The sequence below is a fragment of the Haliotis rubra genome, unplaced genomic scaffold, assembly GCF_003918875.1.
Source record: "Haliotis rubra isolate DU_JTF1 unplaced genomic scaffold, ASM391887v1 Scf271, whole genome shotgun sequence".
NCBI lineage: Eukaryota > Metazoa > Mollusca > Gastropoda > Lepetellida > Haliotidae > Haliotis > Haliotis rubra.
The window spans coordinates 1,032,024-1,053,801 of record NW_025766792.1 but is presented as its reverse complement, the minus strand read 5'-3'; the positions used below and the strand labels follow the sequence as shown (position 1 = coordinate 1,053,801).

At 40.3% G+C, this 21,778-nt stretch overlaps 1 protein-coding gene across 1 annotated transcript in view; it reads right to left on the bottom strand.

Annotated features, from left to right (window-relative positions):
- Positions 1 to 21,778, bottom strand: part of LOC124280678 (centrosomal protein of 104 kDa-like) — a 73,043-nt gene that overhangs the window by 40,619 nt on the left and 10,646 nt on the right. Inside the window, 8 exon segments of the mRNA XM_046716672.1 lie at positions 2,105 to 2,203; positions 4,564 to 4,675; positions 4,937 to 4,964; positions 5,827 to 5,982; positions 10,022 to 10,077; positions 10,863 to 10,972; positions 11,870 to 11,940; positions 13,901 to 13,966. Coding sequence (XP_046572628.1) covers positions 2,105 to 2,203; positions 4,564 to 4,675; positions 4,937 to 4,964; positions 5,827 to 5,982; positions 10,022 to 10,077; positions 10,863 to 10,972; positions 11,870 to 11,940; positions 13,901 to 13,966 — 698 coding nt within the window.

Genomic DNA, 21,778 nt, shown 5'->3' with positions numbered 1-21,778 from the left:
CAAGTCTTTGTTTATTAGCTTAGCAGACCTTAGCATCATTATGTCATAAACACATGATAAAATATGACTGATGACGTCATCTGTATATGACATCACTAACTGACCAAGTTAAGTTTAGACCAAAAATCCTTATTTCTTAAACTTAAATTAAAAGTCAGAAGAATTTAAGAAACAAAATGTTTAAGATGATTCCCAGATAATCCACAATTCCGCAGGTATTCTGGAAGTATTGGGGTATGAAGTTGTGATAAGTGCAGAACACAGGTGTTAACACTATACATGTATATGATATGCAAATAGCGGCAAGCAAGTGCTGAGTAGGAGACTAAAGATCTTTATTAATATAATGAACTGAGGAGGTTGAGAGAGAGTATATCACCATTAAATTGAGCCACAGTACAGTCGAGTTAGTTGTATTATTACTTAGTAGTTTGCTGATTACTATAACTGATTGTTTTACACAGTTTTCACATATAGTCCGTTTGGCTCAAAAGCGGACCGATGAATTGCAATCTAACTCGAAAACTAATAAACATAAAATACTCAATGACACGCTGATCATAATCAAAACATCATACCAACTCTGTGAGGTTTTTGCAGAATTTTTGTCCTAAAAATAAAAAAGTTGTTTAACAAACTATCATTAAAATATTGACACAGTTCACTGTTTGTTACGAGGGAGGAGTGAAGAGAAAGGGACAGCCAGGTGTGCGAGAAGCACGTTCACAGACAAAGTTATTTATTCATTAACCTGTGCTGTGCCGTCTCCATCCGTTCTCGAACACCTGGTTGTCCCTTTCTCTTCACTCCTCCCTCGGAACAAACAGTGAACTGTGTCAATATTTTTATAATAGTTTGTTAAACAACTTTTTAATTTTTAGGACAAAAATTCTGCAAAAACCTCACAGAGTTGGTATGATGTTTTGATTATGATCAGTGTTTCATTGAGTATTTTATGTTTATTATTTTTCGAGTTAGATTGCAATTCATCAGTCCTCTTTTGAGCCAAACGGACTATAGGTTACGACGCAAATGTACCTTGGCCACAATCGCGTTCACATATATACCTAACTGACCAATGGCGGTATTAGTCGGGTCTTTGTTGGGGTGCACAAAACCATTCCCCGCCAACTATAATCGCCTTGATATATTCCTGTATCATCTACTTATATATTCACAGAAGAGTCACAATTTCCCCTCAACAGTCAATTCCCCATTCGTAAGTGACAGTTTTTACCCTAACAATTTCATGCAAAGGATTTGGTAGTGACCATTCAGGTTTCAGTACTGGGATAGCGTCGTACACAAAACACTCCCTTCAACAGGAACTAGTCAGGAGCTGTGAGAAGTGATCATGACATCAAGGCACGATTGAGTGGGTATAATGCCACTGAAGGGGTCGTTGTCGGCCCAGGTACGTTTCTGTATACAGATATGTACCCTAAACAAAGTCAAAATAAATAAACGTACCCGGTACCCTAAAAGGCGGACGAGTCTATATTCCGCAATCCAAAACCGAAACCGTATGTAGTTGTTCCCGTTCAACTGATTCCGAGTGGTATTCATATGCATCGCAAAATATCCGTTACTGTGTATTCTCATTACTTACATAACGCAATCAAATGTATCTAATACAACAGTATGACAGTTCCGGTCAAGAATACGACACAATGGGAATGGAATCGTCCAAGGGTACGTTTCTGTATTCTCATTATGGCCAGGGTACATATCTGTGGTAACCGTGCCGACAATGACCCCTTCAGCTATAATGCCGCCTTGATTCCAGTTAGATAACGGCCGCTTCCTGATCACTTTTGTAAAAACCAAGCACGACTGTGGGATTTGAACCCAGGATCACGGCATTACAGCACGTCCAGCACATTCTGATGTCATGTATCCCCTGTGTATCATGCAGAGTGCATAAAACAAACTGGTTTTCGTATGATTAAAAAATATACATGAATAGTGGTTAATTCACAGTGAAAATGTCTTCACTCTGATCATGATGTTAATATGTTGTCACTGCAAAAATGCATTAACACCATAGCCTTGTTGTGAAGTCAGTGTCCGAGCATGCTTTACACTAGCTTGTCACACAACTTACTTGTGTATTGGCAGGGGTCGTTCATCATAGGCCCGAAGCTGAGACGACTCAGGGTCAGGGTCAGGGTCAGGTTCAAGGTCAGGTTTGGGGGAGGGCTGCCTAATTAGTTCAAAGTTCAAAAGTAAAGAAAGCATGAAGCAAAGAATGAGTATCAGCCTACTAATGCTTCCATGAGACTAAATTAGTGCAAGGCATATTCTTGTTGGCTGACTGTGCAGCTACTTCTGCATTCTGAACTCCTCTTGGAGAAGAAATTGTGAGTCTATACAAGCATCTACCAGTCCACCCTTGTATACTGTACTTTCAGTACATAATTATGAGAGAAGTCACAGAACACCCAATTCCTTCACAGCATAACAGATACTACAGAAATATTGAAGAATTTGGGTGATCTTCAACTCCTGCTGAGTAGAATAATTAGGCTAAAACGATCAAAATCAGTTGATGTTATAGGCGAGAAAAATATTTGCGTAGACTCTGGCTTTGGACAAGTGGACGAAGTCACTGTCATATTTATCTATTTAATTTCAATATAAACAACCAAATATAGAAGTTGATGATGCTGATGATTTGGAGATCTAACGTGCGCTTTCCGACACAATGCATATTTCGCTTTACGGTTTTCAAAGTTGTCAAACAGAGGCTTTTATATAAATACAATCAAACTTGAGAGAATAACCACAGCATCAACTTGGACACAGAGACTTACACCATGATCGTCACAAGAATAAGCCTTGTACAAGAGTGACGATGCTGATGAACCGTATTAGAATACTACAGACAATGTTACAGATGTATCTACACAGTGTGCGGCATTTAATCATGGTTACGTACGCCCTACTGGTACATGTGAACGTCATGTTGGAAAATACAGATATCATGGGTACGATATCACTTTAATAATGAGTTTCTTGTTGCTGATTTAATTCCATGTGGATGAGAAAACATAAAAAGCTGAAAAGAACAGAATCTTCAAACTGTAGGTCTGCGAACTGTAATTTGTAAAATGGATAGAAAAATTTTACAAACTGAATTGTAATCAGATCATAGTGATCAGAGATTGAATGTCTAACAAAAATATTAAAACTACTTTGAATTCACATTATTTTTTGGAATCTCAAAATCTTACTTTGTACAAATTCAGACAAAATTCATCATCATTCAGATTGGAATGGCAGCCCCAGGGTACCTCAACACCTCGCAGGTTTCCAATATGACATTCACATGGGGGGTAGTAACACATGAATGTTTTCAATGGAATACTAAAGAATACAGTTGACAAATATAGCAATAGCATGTTTACCAGTCATGCAATAAACAAAAGGGGCAACAGTTATATAATCACCATCTGTATACAGCTACATAAAATAGTACAGAGACAATCTAGGAACTGGAGGCTACACGTTCAGGACTGAATAAAAAGTAAAACATCTATCTGTCTACACAGGAGTGAGTGAGTGAGTTGAGTTTTACGCTGGTTAGCAATATTCCAGCATATCTGGGACATCAGAAATGGGTTTTACATAGTGTACCCATCGAGGAATTAAATCCAGGTCCTTGGCATGACCTCTACACAGAAACGATAGACTTTGTCAGGATGATACGTGTGTTTATTTGTCATACAAGACCATTCTCAGCAATTTCAGCCATATGAACGCAGTCTGTAGATATTTAGGTCTAGACCAGGCAGTCCTTTGAGGTGAGGTGAAATTGGGTTTAACGCCGTGCTTGAGAATATTTCGCTCATATGAAGACGTGCACGCGTGCGTTTGTGTATGTGCAGCTGCTTGTACTAGCCCAGACTGAAGCTGGTTTTATAGTGCTAGCCCACTGAGATATCATGCCGCAGTGAAGCATGAATACCCTACTCAGACACATTATACCGACTCCGAGCTGACCAGTCCTTGTTGTACCCATTAATGCCGAGCGCCAGGCAGGGACCAACAAGTACCATATTTTAACGTCTTTTGGTATGACGCGGTCGGGGATCGAACCCGCGACCTTCCGCACTCCGGGCGGACGCTCTAACCACTACACCACGGAGGCGGTCGGCAGTCCTTTGAATGATATTGAGAGCAGAAATCTGCGCAATTGGGATAAGATGACAAGCGATCAAACAAGTAAGTCTGACCACCAAACATCTTTGTCTGCTTCTATGACCAGCGTTGGGTGCCAACAAAAGTTTGGCTATAACCAGTGCTTCAAATAAGCCTAAAACCAAACCAGACAGCAGGGCTGGTAACTTCAAAATGTTATAACTCAATTTTTTACTCAGATGTGTAAACATGCTATCGAAAAATATTACCAGACCATCGGGCTGGCTAGTTGTAAAGTAGTCTGTGTCGGTCTGTCGAACAGGCATTATTTCATACACTCATATAACATACAATATGACGATAGTGTACAGAAGCCTTCAAATCTTGAGTATTGACAATGCACTAAACAAACTTTGTTTCTACCTGTGGGTTATAGGTAGTGGTCTCTCGTCATACTTAGGTGGTGTCAGTGGAGGTGATCGAGGCGATCGATGGATTTCTGCCAGTCGTGGAGGAGTCGGCTGCCGTTCAGAGTCTGAAACACATCATAATCTGTAGTCAGCCAGGTGACTATGTGAATCTACTTGTAAGCAATAGAGATCCTTATTTAGATTGATCAAGATGAAGTCAGCACACCCAGACATCATTGTTTACCATATACTAGACTGTGTTAAGTTTCACAAAGTCACATTCATCCACAATGTGTTCTTTCAGCAGTGTTAAAATCCATATCACACATACAATATTAAATCAGCAATCAAACGACTAAATAATTCCTTGAAACTGTTCTACTTACCAAAGTTTATTGGATGTGGATGCCTTGACTGTTGGAACGTAAAATTAAAAGTACATTGAAAAGTAATCATCATAATCTTCAATCATACAAATCTTTTTCAAAGTAAAAGATTCAGAAATTAATTAGAAATACATCTCGTATCTTCAAGAAATGTTTAACCATTATAAATAAAATTGACACAAATACTTAGCTTAAGAAATACATCTTGTTAAATGTTCCAAGCATGCCATTAGGCTAGATACTACATTCTATATGACAGTTTTAAATGCACCATGCATCATACATATAGTCTACAAGCATTATTAGCGCTGAGTATCAGGAACGGAACTGGCAGCAGGTATGGAACCACAATGAATTGTTATATGTCATGCGCATGTTAGAGCAGAGAGCCAGGCATGCTGGGTATTAGTAAATCCCATTTACAGAGAAAAACTATTTGTACAAAAACTAAATTACAAAGACAGTAGAAAAACTACTTTCCATACCACTAATTGTCAAAAACTAAACTAAGTATTTGAAAAATAGCTGAAAAAAAACTTACAAGAGCTACTATTTTCATAAACCAAAATATGAGTATTACTTGCCCTTTTGATAATGACAATATAAACTTGCCACCAAAGGAAACTGCATCTTATTTCACTATATGCAGTCTCTCATGGTGCCTTATCAATCAAATCATATTTGTTTTATTGCATTCTTAAGCTATACTATTTAATGAAGAGATCTTTCAAGCATTACAAAATAACCTCCCCACTCACACCCAACCTCATTCTGTGAATGTCTACATATTTCCACCCATGTCTACATATTTCCACCCATGTCTACATATTTCCACCCATGTTTCCACGCTTTACACTGACACTGAATGTAACAGTACAGGTGGACATTACCCCAGTGGTTTCCAGCAAGTCGGTGAGATTCAGGTCCCTGTAAATATGGAGGCGGTATTCGTCCATCTGCAGCTTCTTCACCTTGGCCTTGTCATAGTCCTCGTTCTCCACCGCCTGCCGTTTCTCAACCTCCATCTTACCCAGCTTCTCGCCCACCTGGTCACGTCATGGACATATTGGGTTTGGATATAAAGTGACAGCTCAACAGAAAATTGACAGGTACCAGAGCTCACCTTCTTAACTGAGCGAACACATAGTTCTAACCTCCTTTTAACCCAGCTTCTAACCCACCTGGTTAAGAGATGGTCATATTGAGTTTGGATACAAAATAAGCGAGTCATGTGACAGCTCAGAAGAATGATGGTGATAGGTACCGGAGCTCACCTTCCAAGCATCATAACCTGAACGAACTTATAGTTTTAACTTCTTTCTTACCAAGCTTCTAGCCCACCTGCTTACGTGATGGTCACATTGGGTTTGGATACAAATGAATGAGTCATGTGCCTATAGAATAAGTGATTTGGGTTTATCAGTTCCTCCAGGATTCCTTTATTCAGCGGTTGCAGAATAAATCACGGAAATTACCTTTTGATGCAGAAAAACACCTGGATCGCGGAAAGCACATTTTCATGCAGAATACCTGCAAAATTTGCCCTTTTTCTGACGTGAAATTTACTTATTTTGAAAGTTAAATCAAGATTGACTATCAACCGAAATGAAAAATAGGGCTAAAAGTCAAAAGTATGATCGGTTACACAAAAACGAACTGAGACATTTGTTATAACGATATTTTCAAAATATTCACAAATAAAGATGATTTATTCATAAGGTAATCATTTCAATAATATCTTATGAATTTGACACTGCAAATATGTTCACAAAATCGATCTTTTTGTAGATTGAAATTTTTTTTTTTTTTTTTTTTTTAAGTTTTTAATGGCACAATGTTTTGCAGAATTTTGAAAACTAGGATACAGAATTTGCTTAAATTTGCCACAGAATTCTTAAAAATTCGCTGTGGAATCCAGGAGGGACTGGTTTATTGCTGCTTTGAAGAGTATTTCAGATACATCAAGACACGTCAGCTTCATGGGGGAAGCCCAAAGAAACACAGGTCTTAGATGGCTACCATTTTGGAGAAACGCAGAAATACAATAGTGAGTAAGTGAGTTTTTTAAGCCACTTTAGCAATATTCCAGCAGTATTACGGTAGGGGACACCAGAAATGGGCTTCACACATTGTACCTATGTCGGGAATAGAACCTGAGTCTTTGGCATGATGAGCAAACGCTTTAACCACTAGGCTACCCCACCGCCCCAGAAATACAATAGAGGTGAACCAAGATTCGAATTCATGTTTATAAGGGGCTAAATAGGGATTAAAAAATAAATTACTTAGTGAACGCAAATGTTGTTTTCTTCATATATTTGTGAGTGTTAACAAATGGAATAGAACTATACAGAATTCATAAAATGAACAGAAACATACAATAAAAGTGTTAGTTAGTGAGATGCCAAGTTTAACAGAAAAATCCTGTTATCTCCTCGATGCTGAGACCAAACGCTGCTGTTGATAACCTGAGTTGACGCCGGTTTGGAAAAAGGAATGGGCAAAGATTTCCTATTACATAACTCATAATATCTTACACTTAAAATGAATGTCCAATCAAATCATAAAAGAGAACTCTCTCCATTCAAACACATAATTTAGTGAAAACTAAAGACCTCAGTCACTGTAAAATATATTGGAAATACACATATAGTCAGTTTCACAAATTTTCACAAATATATTACACCTGTTCACTGCTATTTCGATGTGACAAAAAAATTTCTGACTGATTATTTCATATTACTGTACCTGTGGGAATGTGTCTTAGCATCAATACTATAATGATCGGTAACTAACACCAGTTGACTGATAGCCACACACTGTTATATAATGTGTCTCACAAAGCTATAGTTTTAACCTCTACACTGAAATGAAATATCAACCAGTACATTAGATTCTTAAAAGAATTTGTGAGGGTTAATTAAACCTCTCCAAAACCGTCTTTCCCAACAATTTAAGACACAGGTTTCAGTTTTCATAATAACCTACTGATATTCTGTCTGACATTTAGAACCGTACCAGGATTTTTCTGTTGATCTATTTCTAGGGGCTAATAGATCCTAACCTTCACACATGTTATAGCAAAGGAAAGCCAGAATCGGAAGATAAAGCAAGCAGTCCTGACTATGTGTGAGTCTGACAATCATCTACAGCTCTCGTATATTCAGAAAGATCACCCTGTGGGTAAAATCCAAGGAAATCTTGAGTTCCTCATCATTCTCAAGTTCAAGTTCAAGTTCTGGTGGTTGTCCATTGCGAGCGCTTCGGATAAGTTCTTCTGTATCAATATGAATGTGACGGACATTTTTCTTTAGAGAGGGTCTAGCTTGCCATCCCGAAGGTTCATGGGTCACAGGGGGATCAAACGGCACTGACCAATCCCCATCCAACTGAGGTTCAAAAGATGTGGACTCATCGAGTGCCACTGATTCGTATGGCCTGGTCGGAGGATAGCGCACCGATTCTGGGATATAGTCCATCGCTGGTGATTTAGACCTAGCAGCGCTCTCCTTAAATAGATGGTGTATCATTACTGAGATGAACCGTGATCTCGGAATATTTCATATTGCTTGCATGTTTTTGTCAGATTAGAATCTATGGCCCCTAGAAACAACACTCACTTTATCCTCGAACATAAACATTTCCTTATGTTATGGTGACACACTGAGAATTACACCTTTGGTAAGTCACTGAACAGATCAGGCACACTGTGTCAGAGTTACGACATCAAAGCAGTTTTCGTTTCTTTGCTACGACAGTGGCTTGTAATAATCGATGCAGGCCAGACAATCCAGTGATTGATATTGAAAGCAACAAGCCAAAACATGTGAGCAAGGTCACCATGACTCCCAACTTCAGCTGAACAACAATACCAATGATTATTCTTGACAAATTTACAAGATCTGTATCCAACTTTTAACTGCACTTTCCTATAAAAAGAAGCCATCACTTGACAAAGAAGCTGTTTTCCAGATTTGAAAACATTTAACCAATACTTTCCAAATTGTTGGTTGAACTAACTTTTCAAAGTTTAAATTTCCAAATTGCTGTAATTCTCAAATAACACAGACTATCATAATTTGCACTGCACCTCTCCTTTTGACATAGATGGTGGTGCCGAAATTTGAAAACAATCCAGCCAATAGTTTAGAAGTTATTGGTTGAACAAAAAGTCTTCTGACAGACAACTGATCGACAGACTTCCTTGATATTACAATCAAAGCTGTCTGGGTCAATGACATGCTATCAACCACATGACAAATGCTTGTCTGTCAACACTGAGACCAGCATTAGATACTCGGGACCTATTGCCACCCAGAATCCCCATGGACAAACGAGCTGAGTAGGCAAATATGATTGTAAACAGAATAGATGCCATCTTCCCCAAATAACAAGCTATAAAGTATTTCTCATCAGATCAAGACATCAAAGCCTATTGGTATGAATCTACAGTACTTGACATGTACAAGCCACGTGATTACGAAACAGCTGATTGTTTTATCACTTAGTTCCAATTTCAACTACAGCAACTTACGATAATACAATCAAGTTTTTTTATCTCGAAAATGTAACACTATAAATCTTGTGATGTAACTATAAATAGACATTATACCATTCGATAAACAAGACGTGATCATATAAAATATCAGACTAAATAATGACACAGTGGTAATTAAATTTTGGTCATTGCAGTTTTTTTAGAATGCAATTTTATTCATATTAAGAACTGAAGACACCATATTTTTGTTGCAAATTCAAGGACAATTCGAAACAATATGCAATTATGTAACAGCTAGTCTGATTTGAACAAAAATGAAACATACAACTTTATGGATGACAACTTCTTATTTATTGCACAGAGCGACGTTTCGATGTAGATTCTTACATCGTTATCAAGCTAAAAGATTTTGAACAGGTTACTATTGATAACCGTCAGCACACACCCAATATATGCATCTGTCATGCTGCCTCACAAACTGGCATGCAGACCATGCTATGCGATGCACCCACAATGCACCCATCATGCACCCAACTGCAACCACAACTGTCCCTGATTCATGCAGATGTTTGTAGTTCAGTGCTTACCTTTTGAAGTTCAGCTATTGCAAATTTTAACCTCTTTGCATAGTCGTAACGCTCCTCTGAAAAACATATTCATGATACATATTAATGTTTTAAATGGTTTTAAAAGTTATACACATTAAGAGGGGAATTTAATGGATATCCACTTCTGTCATGCAAAGAACACAATATCTTGATACTCCCTGAAACACTGTGTTCCTCATGTTACAGAAGTGGACACCCATAAAATATCCTCCTTTATGATAAATATACATCAAACACGTATCAATAAGATTTATTTCTTAACCACGAAACCTTTATTACCAGCAGTATGACCAAATTCTTCCTTATTTCCAGGATTTCACTCTTTATGTGACAGTGATAGTGATTTTCGTGTGATAAGCTAACATCGCATTTCAAATATATTTTGTAGTTTCTCAAAATTATTGAAACATACCTGAATATGTAGACACATGGTTAGTGTGAGTTACGTTACAGTATATTACAGTTTAACTTATTTCATATTCATAAGTATGCATTTGGTGGGATAACCAAAACAAGCACTTTTCCAGTGTTTCATTCATTTCAAGATTTGAAGGCTTCTATTACATATCAATATTCCAGCTTTATGATAGTAGCTTGTAAGTAAGATGACCAGACATCCAAGTTTGCGGAGGTGGTGTGGGGTGAGGTGGTGGTGTGTGTGTGTGCGTGTGTGTGTGCATGTGTGTGTTTGCGTGTGTGTGTTTGCGTGCGTGCGTGCGTGCGTGTGTGCGCGCGCTTACTTAAAATACAGTGCGAAGAATACAGCTTAGTTCCATCACCGTAGATGATCATGAATACACCATGAATCCAATGAACTCACGTAACACAGCTTCCTGTTTCTTGCGCTCCAGCCGGCGGATGATCTGAGCGATCTCGGGGTCCTGGTACATGTCAAAGGCGAGGTCATCCAGAGGCGAGATGTATTCCGGTCTGCAGATACAGGGAGACATGTTGATAGATGGGTAATTCCTCCAGTAAGCCAGTAACATAAGCAAGTGTACCCTTCAGTGGTCAAGAGATATGGAGGGCCAGTTGGCGGAGGGCGCTCAAGTTAGTTGATTTGTTGGCATTTTTTTCTCCATTTTACTTCTCAAGACAGTCATCAATAAACAATCTTTACGTAGTTAACGATTATTGATCTCTATGATCGATATTGATAAGCAGCCTTAGTGTTTATAGTACTAGCACAAAGCAATGACATGTAACCCATCCTGGAAACCCCACCCAGATACTCCAAGCCAACCAACCCTTGTTACACCTTCACAGAGGTACAGATAAGCTGCATAACTTATGCAAATATTTATGTGAAAACTCAATTCCTATTAAGTCCTTTGCATACAAGTATGCTTGAATTTTTGTAAATACTCAATAAATTTTATCCTACATGTGTAAGCACAAAAAGTCAAATCTTAGCTTTCATACGGATGTATACATAAAATAAATGAGGTACACTGAGAAGTTTTATTTCAGCACCTGAACTTGGCAACTTGCAGTCTTTCTTATTGTTTCTCATATTACATATTTGGTTCCTCAAAGGAAAATTAGGATTACCAATTGAGATGAAGACAAGTGAGTACATAACTCAATGACTCAAAAAGTTATCTGTAGCTCTGTCTGGATGCCAAGCCCCAGGCCGACCATCCTATGACATCTTTGTGTATGATACTTCTGGGACGGAACTTCAAACCCTACACTACGTGGACAGATGCTCTGTCAACTACACAATAAAGACAGCGGCCAACTATCATCATGATTGTCCAGACTCCTAAGAAACACTCCATGTAGAAATAACAGTGGAAGAAACATCAGTTCAGTGGTGTCACTCACCTGTTAAAGAAACCTTCTAATGCAGGGTCTTTATCTTGCGTCCGATTATCACTTACATCAAGCAGGTACTCCTTGAAATAGAAAACAATTCATTCTAAAAAGTATCCATACATTGTATTTTGGAGAAAAATTAACTACAAAACTGAAGAGATTGACAATTTCCACATTGTAAGATAAGAACATGGCACTTTTACGTCGTTAGATCAATTGTTATTTTATGTAAGCTTAAAGGACAACAAAGTAAGTACTAGTTAGCCTCATGAATGTTTTTTGAAACATAATTCTGATTTATCAGTTGCAAAATTCATTTAAAATACTTAAATCATGTTCAATCTTACACAAATGTGACAATATCCTTGATATTTACATATAAATGCCTGTGGTATTATATATATCCGTAGCAGTAGTCTTTGAACAGTTGGCCTAAAGATACGTAGGGCATTATGTAATGTCAAATAACTAATGTCCTTTTATTTCAGTGGATCAAGCTTGCAATGCTACAGCAATATTACAGATGTATGACGATGGCTTGTAAATAATACTCTCGGCTAGGGCTACATCATATTCCATTTTGCATATCTCGTTTTGATAAATAACACCCAAATTCAAATAAACAAAATCATGAATTCACGAATTAATTAATTGAATTCACGAATGGTTTAATTCACCAAATACACATATGGATTGTAACAGGCCTACTGTGGGTGGGACAAACCAGTGATATATACCATGTATTACAATCAACACTGTTGGGGTACGAATACACGCAATAAACTGAGTGATGCATTCATTATGTCTTCTTGTATCACCAGCTATGATCACAGTCTTGCCGCTGATTTTTTTAACATCCGGTCACTGTGTCTGACGACCACCTAAGTTACCGGTCCTGCACGAAAGCTGTCGGTCACAAAAAAATGATAGTTCCGTTGCCCTCCTCGTATCAGAGCCATTTATATTCAGATATCCAGTCTGAATTAACTTTCCGTAATTTACTAAGCTTAGTTTTGAAGACCTAATGCAACTTGAACTTGAATCATTGTTTTGCCCCTTACTGTTTGTTTTGTCATCCTCAATAGCCGAAACCGTACCTTTACCAGAAAAAAAATTGGACAGCGTCGTCTGCTTTCTGCTTGTCATTTCGACAAACATGTGGTACATAAACAATCAGATAACATCCTTACTTTCCGTAATTTCCCATGACAACTGATTATTCTGACGTTTCGAGGTACAAAATATATCAATCTTTTCCGAGTGACTGCCAAACTGACCAATCATATTGCGCGTAGCATAATGAATTTAGAAGGAAACATCATCTCAAACGAAAGTTTAAGTGGCCGATTCTACTATTAGAGGATTACTTCAGCGATTTTATTTCAAGTTTGGTAACATTTCAAGCAGGACAAAAAAAAGCTTTGGTATTTTACCGGACAGTGACCGATAGCCTCCAAATTTATCGGTCCTGGGCATTTTTACCGGCCAAAATCCGGTATATACCAGAGAACAGAAATACTGGATCAGACCTGCAACAACCTGACTGGCTCTCGGCAGTAGGGCTGTGTATTGGCAAATAAATGGTATTGTAATATATTGTGATTCAGGTACCCGTATTGCGATATATTGGGAACTTAAGTGTCTGACAGTAAATGACACTAATTGTACATGTCGATCCTATTTTCTACATTATACGTCCCTAAACATATATGTTATGGTCCTGATAACAGCAGTCTCAAAATTAGGTGGCATAGTCAGGGATTCTATTTTCATTTTTATACAGTTTATTGCATTACAGTATGTCGTATTGTAATTGAATAACGAAGGAAAACATTTGTTGTGCATGAAAGTGTGTAGATTTTAACTGAAACCATAAAGATAATCATAAAAACTTCATATATCTTCTTTACCCAATATACCGGTTCTCAGAACAAAATATTGCAATACGTATCATTTGAAAAGCGTATTGCGATATACCGGTATATTGGCAATACCATGCAGTCGTACTCAGCAGCGATGACAACTGTTTCAATGACTCACCGGGTCGGAGGGGTCGTAGGACTTCGTCAGTGGATCCCCTATCACATTGATTGCAATAACGCCAACCTGGTAACGTGAAACAACATCTAAATTCAGTTTAAACATACTGTATTCACAAATCAAAAACAGGACATGTTCTCATAACTCATAAAACCTCTCTTTGAGAATATTTACAATAACAAACTACATCGCAAGTTTGTAGATAATTTCCGACGCTGTATGTATAATCAACACTCAAAGAGCATTTTCACATGGATTACCACATGTGCAGGGTGGTTCTGTAATTATGTAATGTTTCGATTAAAATTGATATTTTATTCTTATCCTGACTCATGCTCTTTTGCCTGTCTCCTTCTTGCGAATGATAGTGGAACACTTGAATCCCCTTTTGAAGCTCCCTTCAAAAAAGCGGGCGTAAAATCACTCATCCCATGAGTAGCCTCCCTTTGCCCTTTGGCACCCTTATTGGTCACCTGACCAGCCAAGCTTGTCACTCTCTCCGTATATGAGCCCGACACCCAGATTACCGGGAAATCCAGAGTGTCCAGAGGGGAGGTTGGGAGGGCTGACCTCATGAGTCAAAATAAGTATAAAATATCAATTTTAATAAAAAAAATTACATACATTTCCTTATCCTGACTCATGCTCTTTTGCTTGTAGAATCCGACGGAACCGGCGGTGGGTCTGGCCATATGAACTTATGATGGCACTTGTGCTGATCCTTGTTTCTTGCAGCTTCTTCTGATGTGTCTGGGGGGACCACAACTGGTCAGATTTCTCTGGCTTCTCCTGACATTATGTGTGGATTTATGAAACTCCAAGTCTTTATGCTCGCATCAAGTGGAGAAGAGACCCTTCTTCATATACGAGCAACTCCTTTACAAGTACAGGGTCTATCACTCATGCTGGTCTGTCCTACACGTGCGTATGGACTCTAAAGCTCTAGCTCTTCAGAGCGTTGGCTTTTACAAGTCACGTGATAAAAGGGTGAGATTCATCTCAGCGCCTTTGAGGAACCGTCAATTGTTGTGCTACAACAAGAGGCCCAAACTGGTGAATGCCGGAGACGTCCTCGGTAGCAATGTCTCTGAGGTAGTGGTTGGCAAACACCATCTCTTACTTCCAAAGCAGCCCTCCATTATTGTCAAGATGGAGCAGTTTCCATGCAGAGCGAGTGTCGATGCCAGGGCTCTGACTTCATGAGTGTTGAAGGCTCGCGGAGGCTCAAGTCCTGCTGCTTTGTAGGCTCTTAGGATGACGTCTCTCATCCATATCGATATCGTCGTACGTGAGACCTCTGTAGGCGTCTCCGTAGATAGAGGGATGAAATGGCGCTTGAATTTTCATCTCCTCGTCTTAGACCTTTGCAGGTAGACTTTCAATGCTCTGACTGGGCATAAGGATAGGTCCTGAGTATCCTGTGGCCCAAGGACTGTCGAGAGACCTGGGATGTGGAACTGTCTATCTGGTTGACCGGCCAGTTGTTCTTTGCTATGAAGTCCCATCTCAATCCCAGATGTACGATGTTGCGATGTGCATCAAATCGTGTTCGTTCAGAGTCCAGAGCATGTATTTCCGACATCCGAGCTGCTGTTGCCAAGGCAATCAGGAACAGAGTTTTGTGTGTTAAAAACTCATAGGATGTCCTTTCTAGTAGTTCCTAAGCGTCACTGGTGAGATGCTGCAAGACTACGTTGAGATCCCAAGCAGGCGCGCTTTAAATTTCTTTTGTTGGCCTTCCAAATAAAAGGAGCGTAGTAGTGCCAGTATCTCTGGTACATTGGTCAGCTTAACACCCGTCTTCATGGTGATAACCGTGCTGAGGGCCGCTAGGTATGCAGAGAGTGTTGAACCTTTTAACCGCCTCGTTTGTCTTAGATGACAAAGGTATTCCGCCACTTGAGTATTTGAGTTGCTTTCATCACCGTGAAGCCCTTCCTCAATGCATATTTCTCAAAACTCTGCCACTTGTCGTCGTACAAGTTGCGGGTTGATCTACATAGAGCTAGTGTGACTGCTTTCGCTGTTCTGGTGGAAGATCCTCTTTTCTTCAATCAAGTCTTGATACGTTCCATGCTTGTAGCTGGAATACTGTTGGATTCCCCTGTGCTTGCTTGGTGTGCGGATGAATTAGTAGGTTCGGCCACTCTGGGAGTTGCAGGGTTGGACTTCCGAGTTCTTGTATGAGGATGGGGAAACCACACCCTCGCTGGCCAGTAGGGCGCGACCAAAATCAGTTGCAGCTTCTTCGTATGCTTGATTTTCTGCAACACCTTCGGTATTAGAGCTGGAGGTGGAAACGCGTAAGCGTTTAGTCCTTCCCAGGAGATGCTTAGAGCATCTGTTGCCCATGCTTGTGGATCCAGAACCGGAGAGACGAATGTTGGTAGTTGTTTGTTGAAGTTTGAAGCAAACAGGTCTATCAGCGGAGATCCTATCCTCTGTATGATGCATTCCGTCGGGGATGGTTGTGTTGGACGAGATAGGGCGTCTGCTATCACATTCTTGGCTTAGGGAATGTGGCACGCTTTTATGTTGATGTTCAGGTTGTCTATTATGCTGAACAGATGAAAGCTGAGGTCAAGAAGATACCTTGATCTTGTTGATCCTTGTTTGTGATGTAGAACGCCACTGTGGAGTTGTCCATGTGGATCATCAGTTGTGCGTTCCTTAGTATGCTGGACCAGTGTAGTAAGGCGTTTATTACTGCTTTCATCTCTAGCATGTTGATGTGCAGACTCTGCTCCTGACTCGACAATTTCCCTGCTGCCACTTCGTTGTCGAGGTGGGCTCCCCATCCTTGAAGTGATGCATCTACGTACAGATGAGTGTTGCACTCCAGCTCTGATAAGTAGATTCCTCAACAAACATTCGATTTCCGAGTCCACCATAGAAGATTTCAGTCCGTCCGGTAGTCCGAAGGAATCCAGACTGTCTAGATGAGCGTTCACGAACACTTGTAGTGGGCGCAGTTGTAGTCTTCCTCTGTGTGTCATGTCTTGTGCTGACATGAGATGACGAAGTAGGCTCTGCCAACTTCGTAGTGGTAACGGAAAAGAGTAGTGCTTGAGATACCATGGCTTGTATCAAGACCCAACGATCCTCTGAGACGGCCATGCGATTCTGCGGTGAGATGAACATCTTCCCAGAAATCTGCTCATATCCTACGTTGTTGGTAAGTAGACAGCGGAACCCTTGCCATGTCCGTAATGGAAGCGGAGCAATGTCCTGTTCTGGAATCATGACTTGAAGTTTATTTCTTCAATCTTCCGATAATATGTCAAGAAGACTTGTCCCCAGAATCCCAACAAAGTGCAGTGATGATGCATAATTCGCCTTCAGATGTACTGGAACTGCCATCGCTGTGAAGTCTATGTATAGTAGAAATCGTCAAACATATGTTGCTGCAAATCACTGGATAAACAATCTTCAATCTGCTGACAGGGAAGGTCCTTATGACTCGTGAAGACAGTCGAATCACACTGTACCCTGCTAACTGGACTGTAAATGGAGCCTTTCTCCTACATTGAAAAGTTGTTTACAACTGTAGACGACTTCCTGGCACGTGAGCTATGCCCGACTTCTGCGCAGAGCATTGTCTCTCATGGACCAATCAGTTTGCAGCCTTTGATTCATCTCAGATTCCCGCGATGTGACGTCACCCGGTGTTGCAGGAAAAAGATCCTTGTAAAATCTTGTGCAGTCGTTGATTTCTTCATCAACCCTCGGCCTTGTCCGTAACCTCACGGAGTTACACGAGTGAACACGTGTATAGCAGGCTGAGTGGAAAATGCGGGAAGGATTTCTCAGCGTAATACCGATGTAGGTAGACTGTCTCCCTGACTGTTGTGATTGTTTCCTTCTTCACTGAAGATAAAGTAATCGTCATCTTTTACAGATGATCAGCAAGTTCATACTTGCTTAACGCTGTTGCTTGTAGACTGTAGTCATCGGTCTCAATGAAGCGCCGTAAAATAACCAATTGTGTTGAATACACAAAGGTTCTTGTAGAGTTGATTCTTCGCTACGATGACCGTGAAAGAGGATGTCACCCTGAGGACTGCGACAATGCCAATGCTAGGCTAGTGATAACTGTCAAGCTGTCCCCTTCCTCACAAGAGTCAAACCCGCTGATGTTGGATTTGACTAGTCCGAAACAAGTACGTCTAGTAGTTGTGTAGGTTCTGCAATGGGAGTAGTTGATGTTCTTGAAGTTCTCATCAATCTCTGGAGCCTTCATGAAGGGTTCCATATGAAGTAGTGGGAATTTCCTGGCGTTGAACGTCGGGACATGTTGACTCTGGAACTTCGTAGCCTTACCAAGGCTGCGCTGAAATTCTCCGGTACTTGAGCTATCAGGTCGATAGGTGAAAGGTGAACGTATCAAATCATCGTTAGATATCTTGTACGTGAGTGCTTCTGATCCACGACGATGTGAGTCCCTGCCTGCCTGAAGACCTGCCTAAAGACCGGTTGGAATATGAATCTTCCCTTGAATCTTGAGACGTATCCCTCTGCCTTCGTGAAGGTGTGGATTCTCTTCTCCGTGATGAGGAGTGCCTGCACGCAGGCTCACGACGAAGATCCGCGTCTGAGGTTGAAGATGATCCATGTGACCGACTTCTGCGATACTCCGAAGAACGTCTAGTCCTGCTCCTTCGCGAAGGCTTCTTGGGAGGTCCTTCCGGCACGTCTAGGGCTGCATCATCGTTGTCGAGGTTGCAGTCAAGTGTGAACCTTCACGCAGGCTTCATCCTTCACGCAGGCTTCCATCTTCGTTGGAATTCTTAATCCATTAGCCATCCAAGACTTGATCTCTGTATCGGAGAATATGATTCCACCATCATCTTCAGATTTGGATGCATCTTGTTCTGAAGACCGTTGCCGTTGTGCTTGCTCCCTGAGTGGAGATCTACGTGGTGATCTACGTGGAGACATTCGCGAATGCCTTCGTGGAAATGCGTGTGGAGACCTGTGTGGCGACCTATATGTGCGTGAAGATCTGCGTGGCGATGAACGTGAAGATCTTCCTGAAGACCTGTGCGAAGATGATCGATCCGTATAAAGATCCTCCCTGGAGTCTTGAGACGTATTCCTGCGCCTTCGTGAAGGTGAAGATTCTCTTCCGTGGGATGTGAAGTACGTTCGCGCAGGTCCGTGATGATTGTCCGAGTCTGAGGTCGAGGTTGATCTGCGATGCTCCGGTGAACGTCTGGTTCTCCAGTGAACGTCTGGTTCTCCTTTGCGAATGCTCCTCTTCTACTGCAGGCTCATCGTTGTCCAGGTTGACAGGTTCTCAGGAAGTTGTCGTGGATGACTGTCGAGTACGTGGTCCTTCACGAACGTTCCCTTCTTCAAGCAGGCTGCCATCTTCACTCAGATGCGATCTGCAGGCTGCTTGTCCTTCGTGCAGGTTCGTCGTAGATGGTGTCTTCACCACAGCCTTCTCCTGCGCGTGAACCTTCGATCCATCAGGTCCATCATCTGCTGAGTAAACTGCTGCATGAAGATACACGGGTTGAAGGTCTGCGCTGACAACTGCTGCTGCTGTAAAGATGACGACGCATCTGAGAGTGCTGAGGCTCCTTCCAAGGACTTCCTGTCGTCTCTGGTCTCTAAGTCTGCGTTGATAAGACTGCGTTGATATGGCTGCTGACGTCACTGTAGAAGAAAACCTTGTCTTCTTCCTAACTGTTACTTCAGGAATCAGGATGGGTGGTTTATCGTATACGTCTGCTTCGTCCTGTGGGGTGATATCTGCGGCGAAGGACCTCGTCTTCTTTTCTGCCCCAAGGGACGACTTCGATGAAGTCTTATCTGTAGACGATTTCTTCTTCAGAGCAGACGATGTCCTGGTCTTGTTAGACTGCGACGAGGGTAGTTGTGATGATGATGATCTCTTCCTGGACCCGGAGCTGCCATCTGCCACAGTCAACAGCTCCGAAGTAGCAACCGGTAAATCACTGGAATGGTGAATCTCAGCAGACAATAATACACGGTTATTAACGCATTCACTCTGTTTAGACATGACTTGTAAAAGTCGTCTAGACCTGTCCAAGGAGCTTCAAAAGGGGATTCAAGTGTTCCACTATCATTCGCAAGAAGGAGACAAGCAAAAGAACATGAGTCAGGATTAGGAAAAATAATCATACTCTGTAAAGATTTAAACATTACAACCAAGTATATGCCTCAAAACTCCCATTTCTGAACCACAGTGTTCAAAGTACTGGATTTTGTCAATATTATGATTTCTGGAAAGGTGAGTGAGTGAGTTTAGTTTTACGCCGCACTCAGCAATATTCCAGTTATATGGCGGTGGTCTTTAAAGATCACATATACCCCAGGGGGTACAAATACATAAATCACTAACTGGCATCGTTATAAATGAAACCCCGTCATTAAAACTACTCATTTCGACCTTTGACTTAAATCGACCTTTTTGACAACAGTGCACAATTCTCACCCGCGAACGAAATTTCAACCAATCAGAGCGGCGCGTCTGTGTGACGTCATATGAGGAATAGCTTTGAGGGCTGATGCAGAATTCATCTACATTTTAGGGGGTAAATTATCTTGTTTACAGGCTTGTATAACCTGAAATCGTGACAATTGTTGTGGAAAATGAAAGCTATATGTTCTCACAATCTACTGTCATTTAATTTTGTCTCCTGCTTTGCCTAGTTTCTGAGTTACAACTTGTTTTCATAGACGATTCTGTCCAAATCGATTGGTGTCTTTAGGCACTATTTGTATAATGACTGATCCAAATTGATCCCATTTCTGTGTTTTTTACCTCGATATTTAATCATGTCATGTAAAAATCTGTTTGTATTCTCAAAACAGTGTCGGCCCATAAGTTTTCACATGCAATACAGCAATTAATACTCCCTTGTTGTAACCCGTGTTAGGTGGTATAAACCTACACATGTTATTTGTCATCATTCACTTGATGGTCAGTTAATGAATTTATAACAGGTATAATTAGTGGTAACACACTTAGATTACCCGACAAAGGTTCCCATTTGGCATTTCTTGTGTCTGGAGTAAATATTCAACATTATAAACATCGATCAAAGGATTAACCGATAACACGCTGATTGATTAATTACTTTTATCTTACACAGCGGAATTGTCAAAAGGTAGTGTTTATGTATGTAAATTTACTAATCTATACTGAATACACTCTGTCGTGTCGGTGTCTCGCGTGAAAACAACGCCCTTCTTTCAAAGGATTAACCGCAATACATTGATTGATTGCCCATTATTGGCTAACTAAATTACTGTTTTTAAAGAAAGGCGGACATTATGCAATTAGTTGCCAGGTGTGCTATCTTGGGTGACCAATGAGACTATACACCAATACCTGAAAAGATTTATCACTTTTTCGTATATTAAACTGTTAAAAGACACATCATTTGGAACAGTTTTGTGGATATTGATGCATACATTCCTCGAACAAGGTAATGGCCTGATATTGTTCCTATAACATTAATCTGTTTTAATTTTAATATTTGCATTTTGTTTTTATTCATTTGTCGTAGCATTCAACAGAATCATTGTTTTCGCCGTGAAGTGTAATGAGACAGACAACATACACTAGGGTGTGTGTGCGAATTATGATTCACATTGGCAAACTATAAAATGTCTAGATATTACAGTTCTGTTATAAATTCACTATAAGTATCAGCAGATCGTCTGCTTTTTATTTAGTTTCAAAATGCATACAAGTATGATAATAAACTAATTAGGATTATAAGACCAAATATAAAGACGCACATTGACTAGTATCTACATACTGGTGAGTGGACATTAACCATGTGAATGTAGCAAGAAATTTATCGCGCAGTATTGTCACTTCGACCCCCACCTCACTTCCGT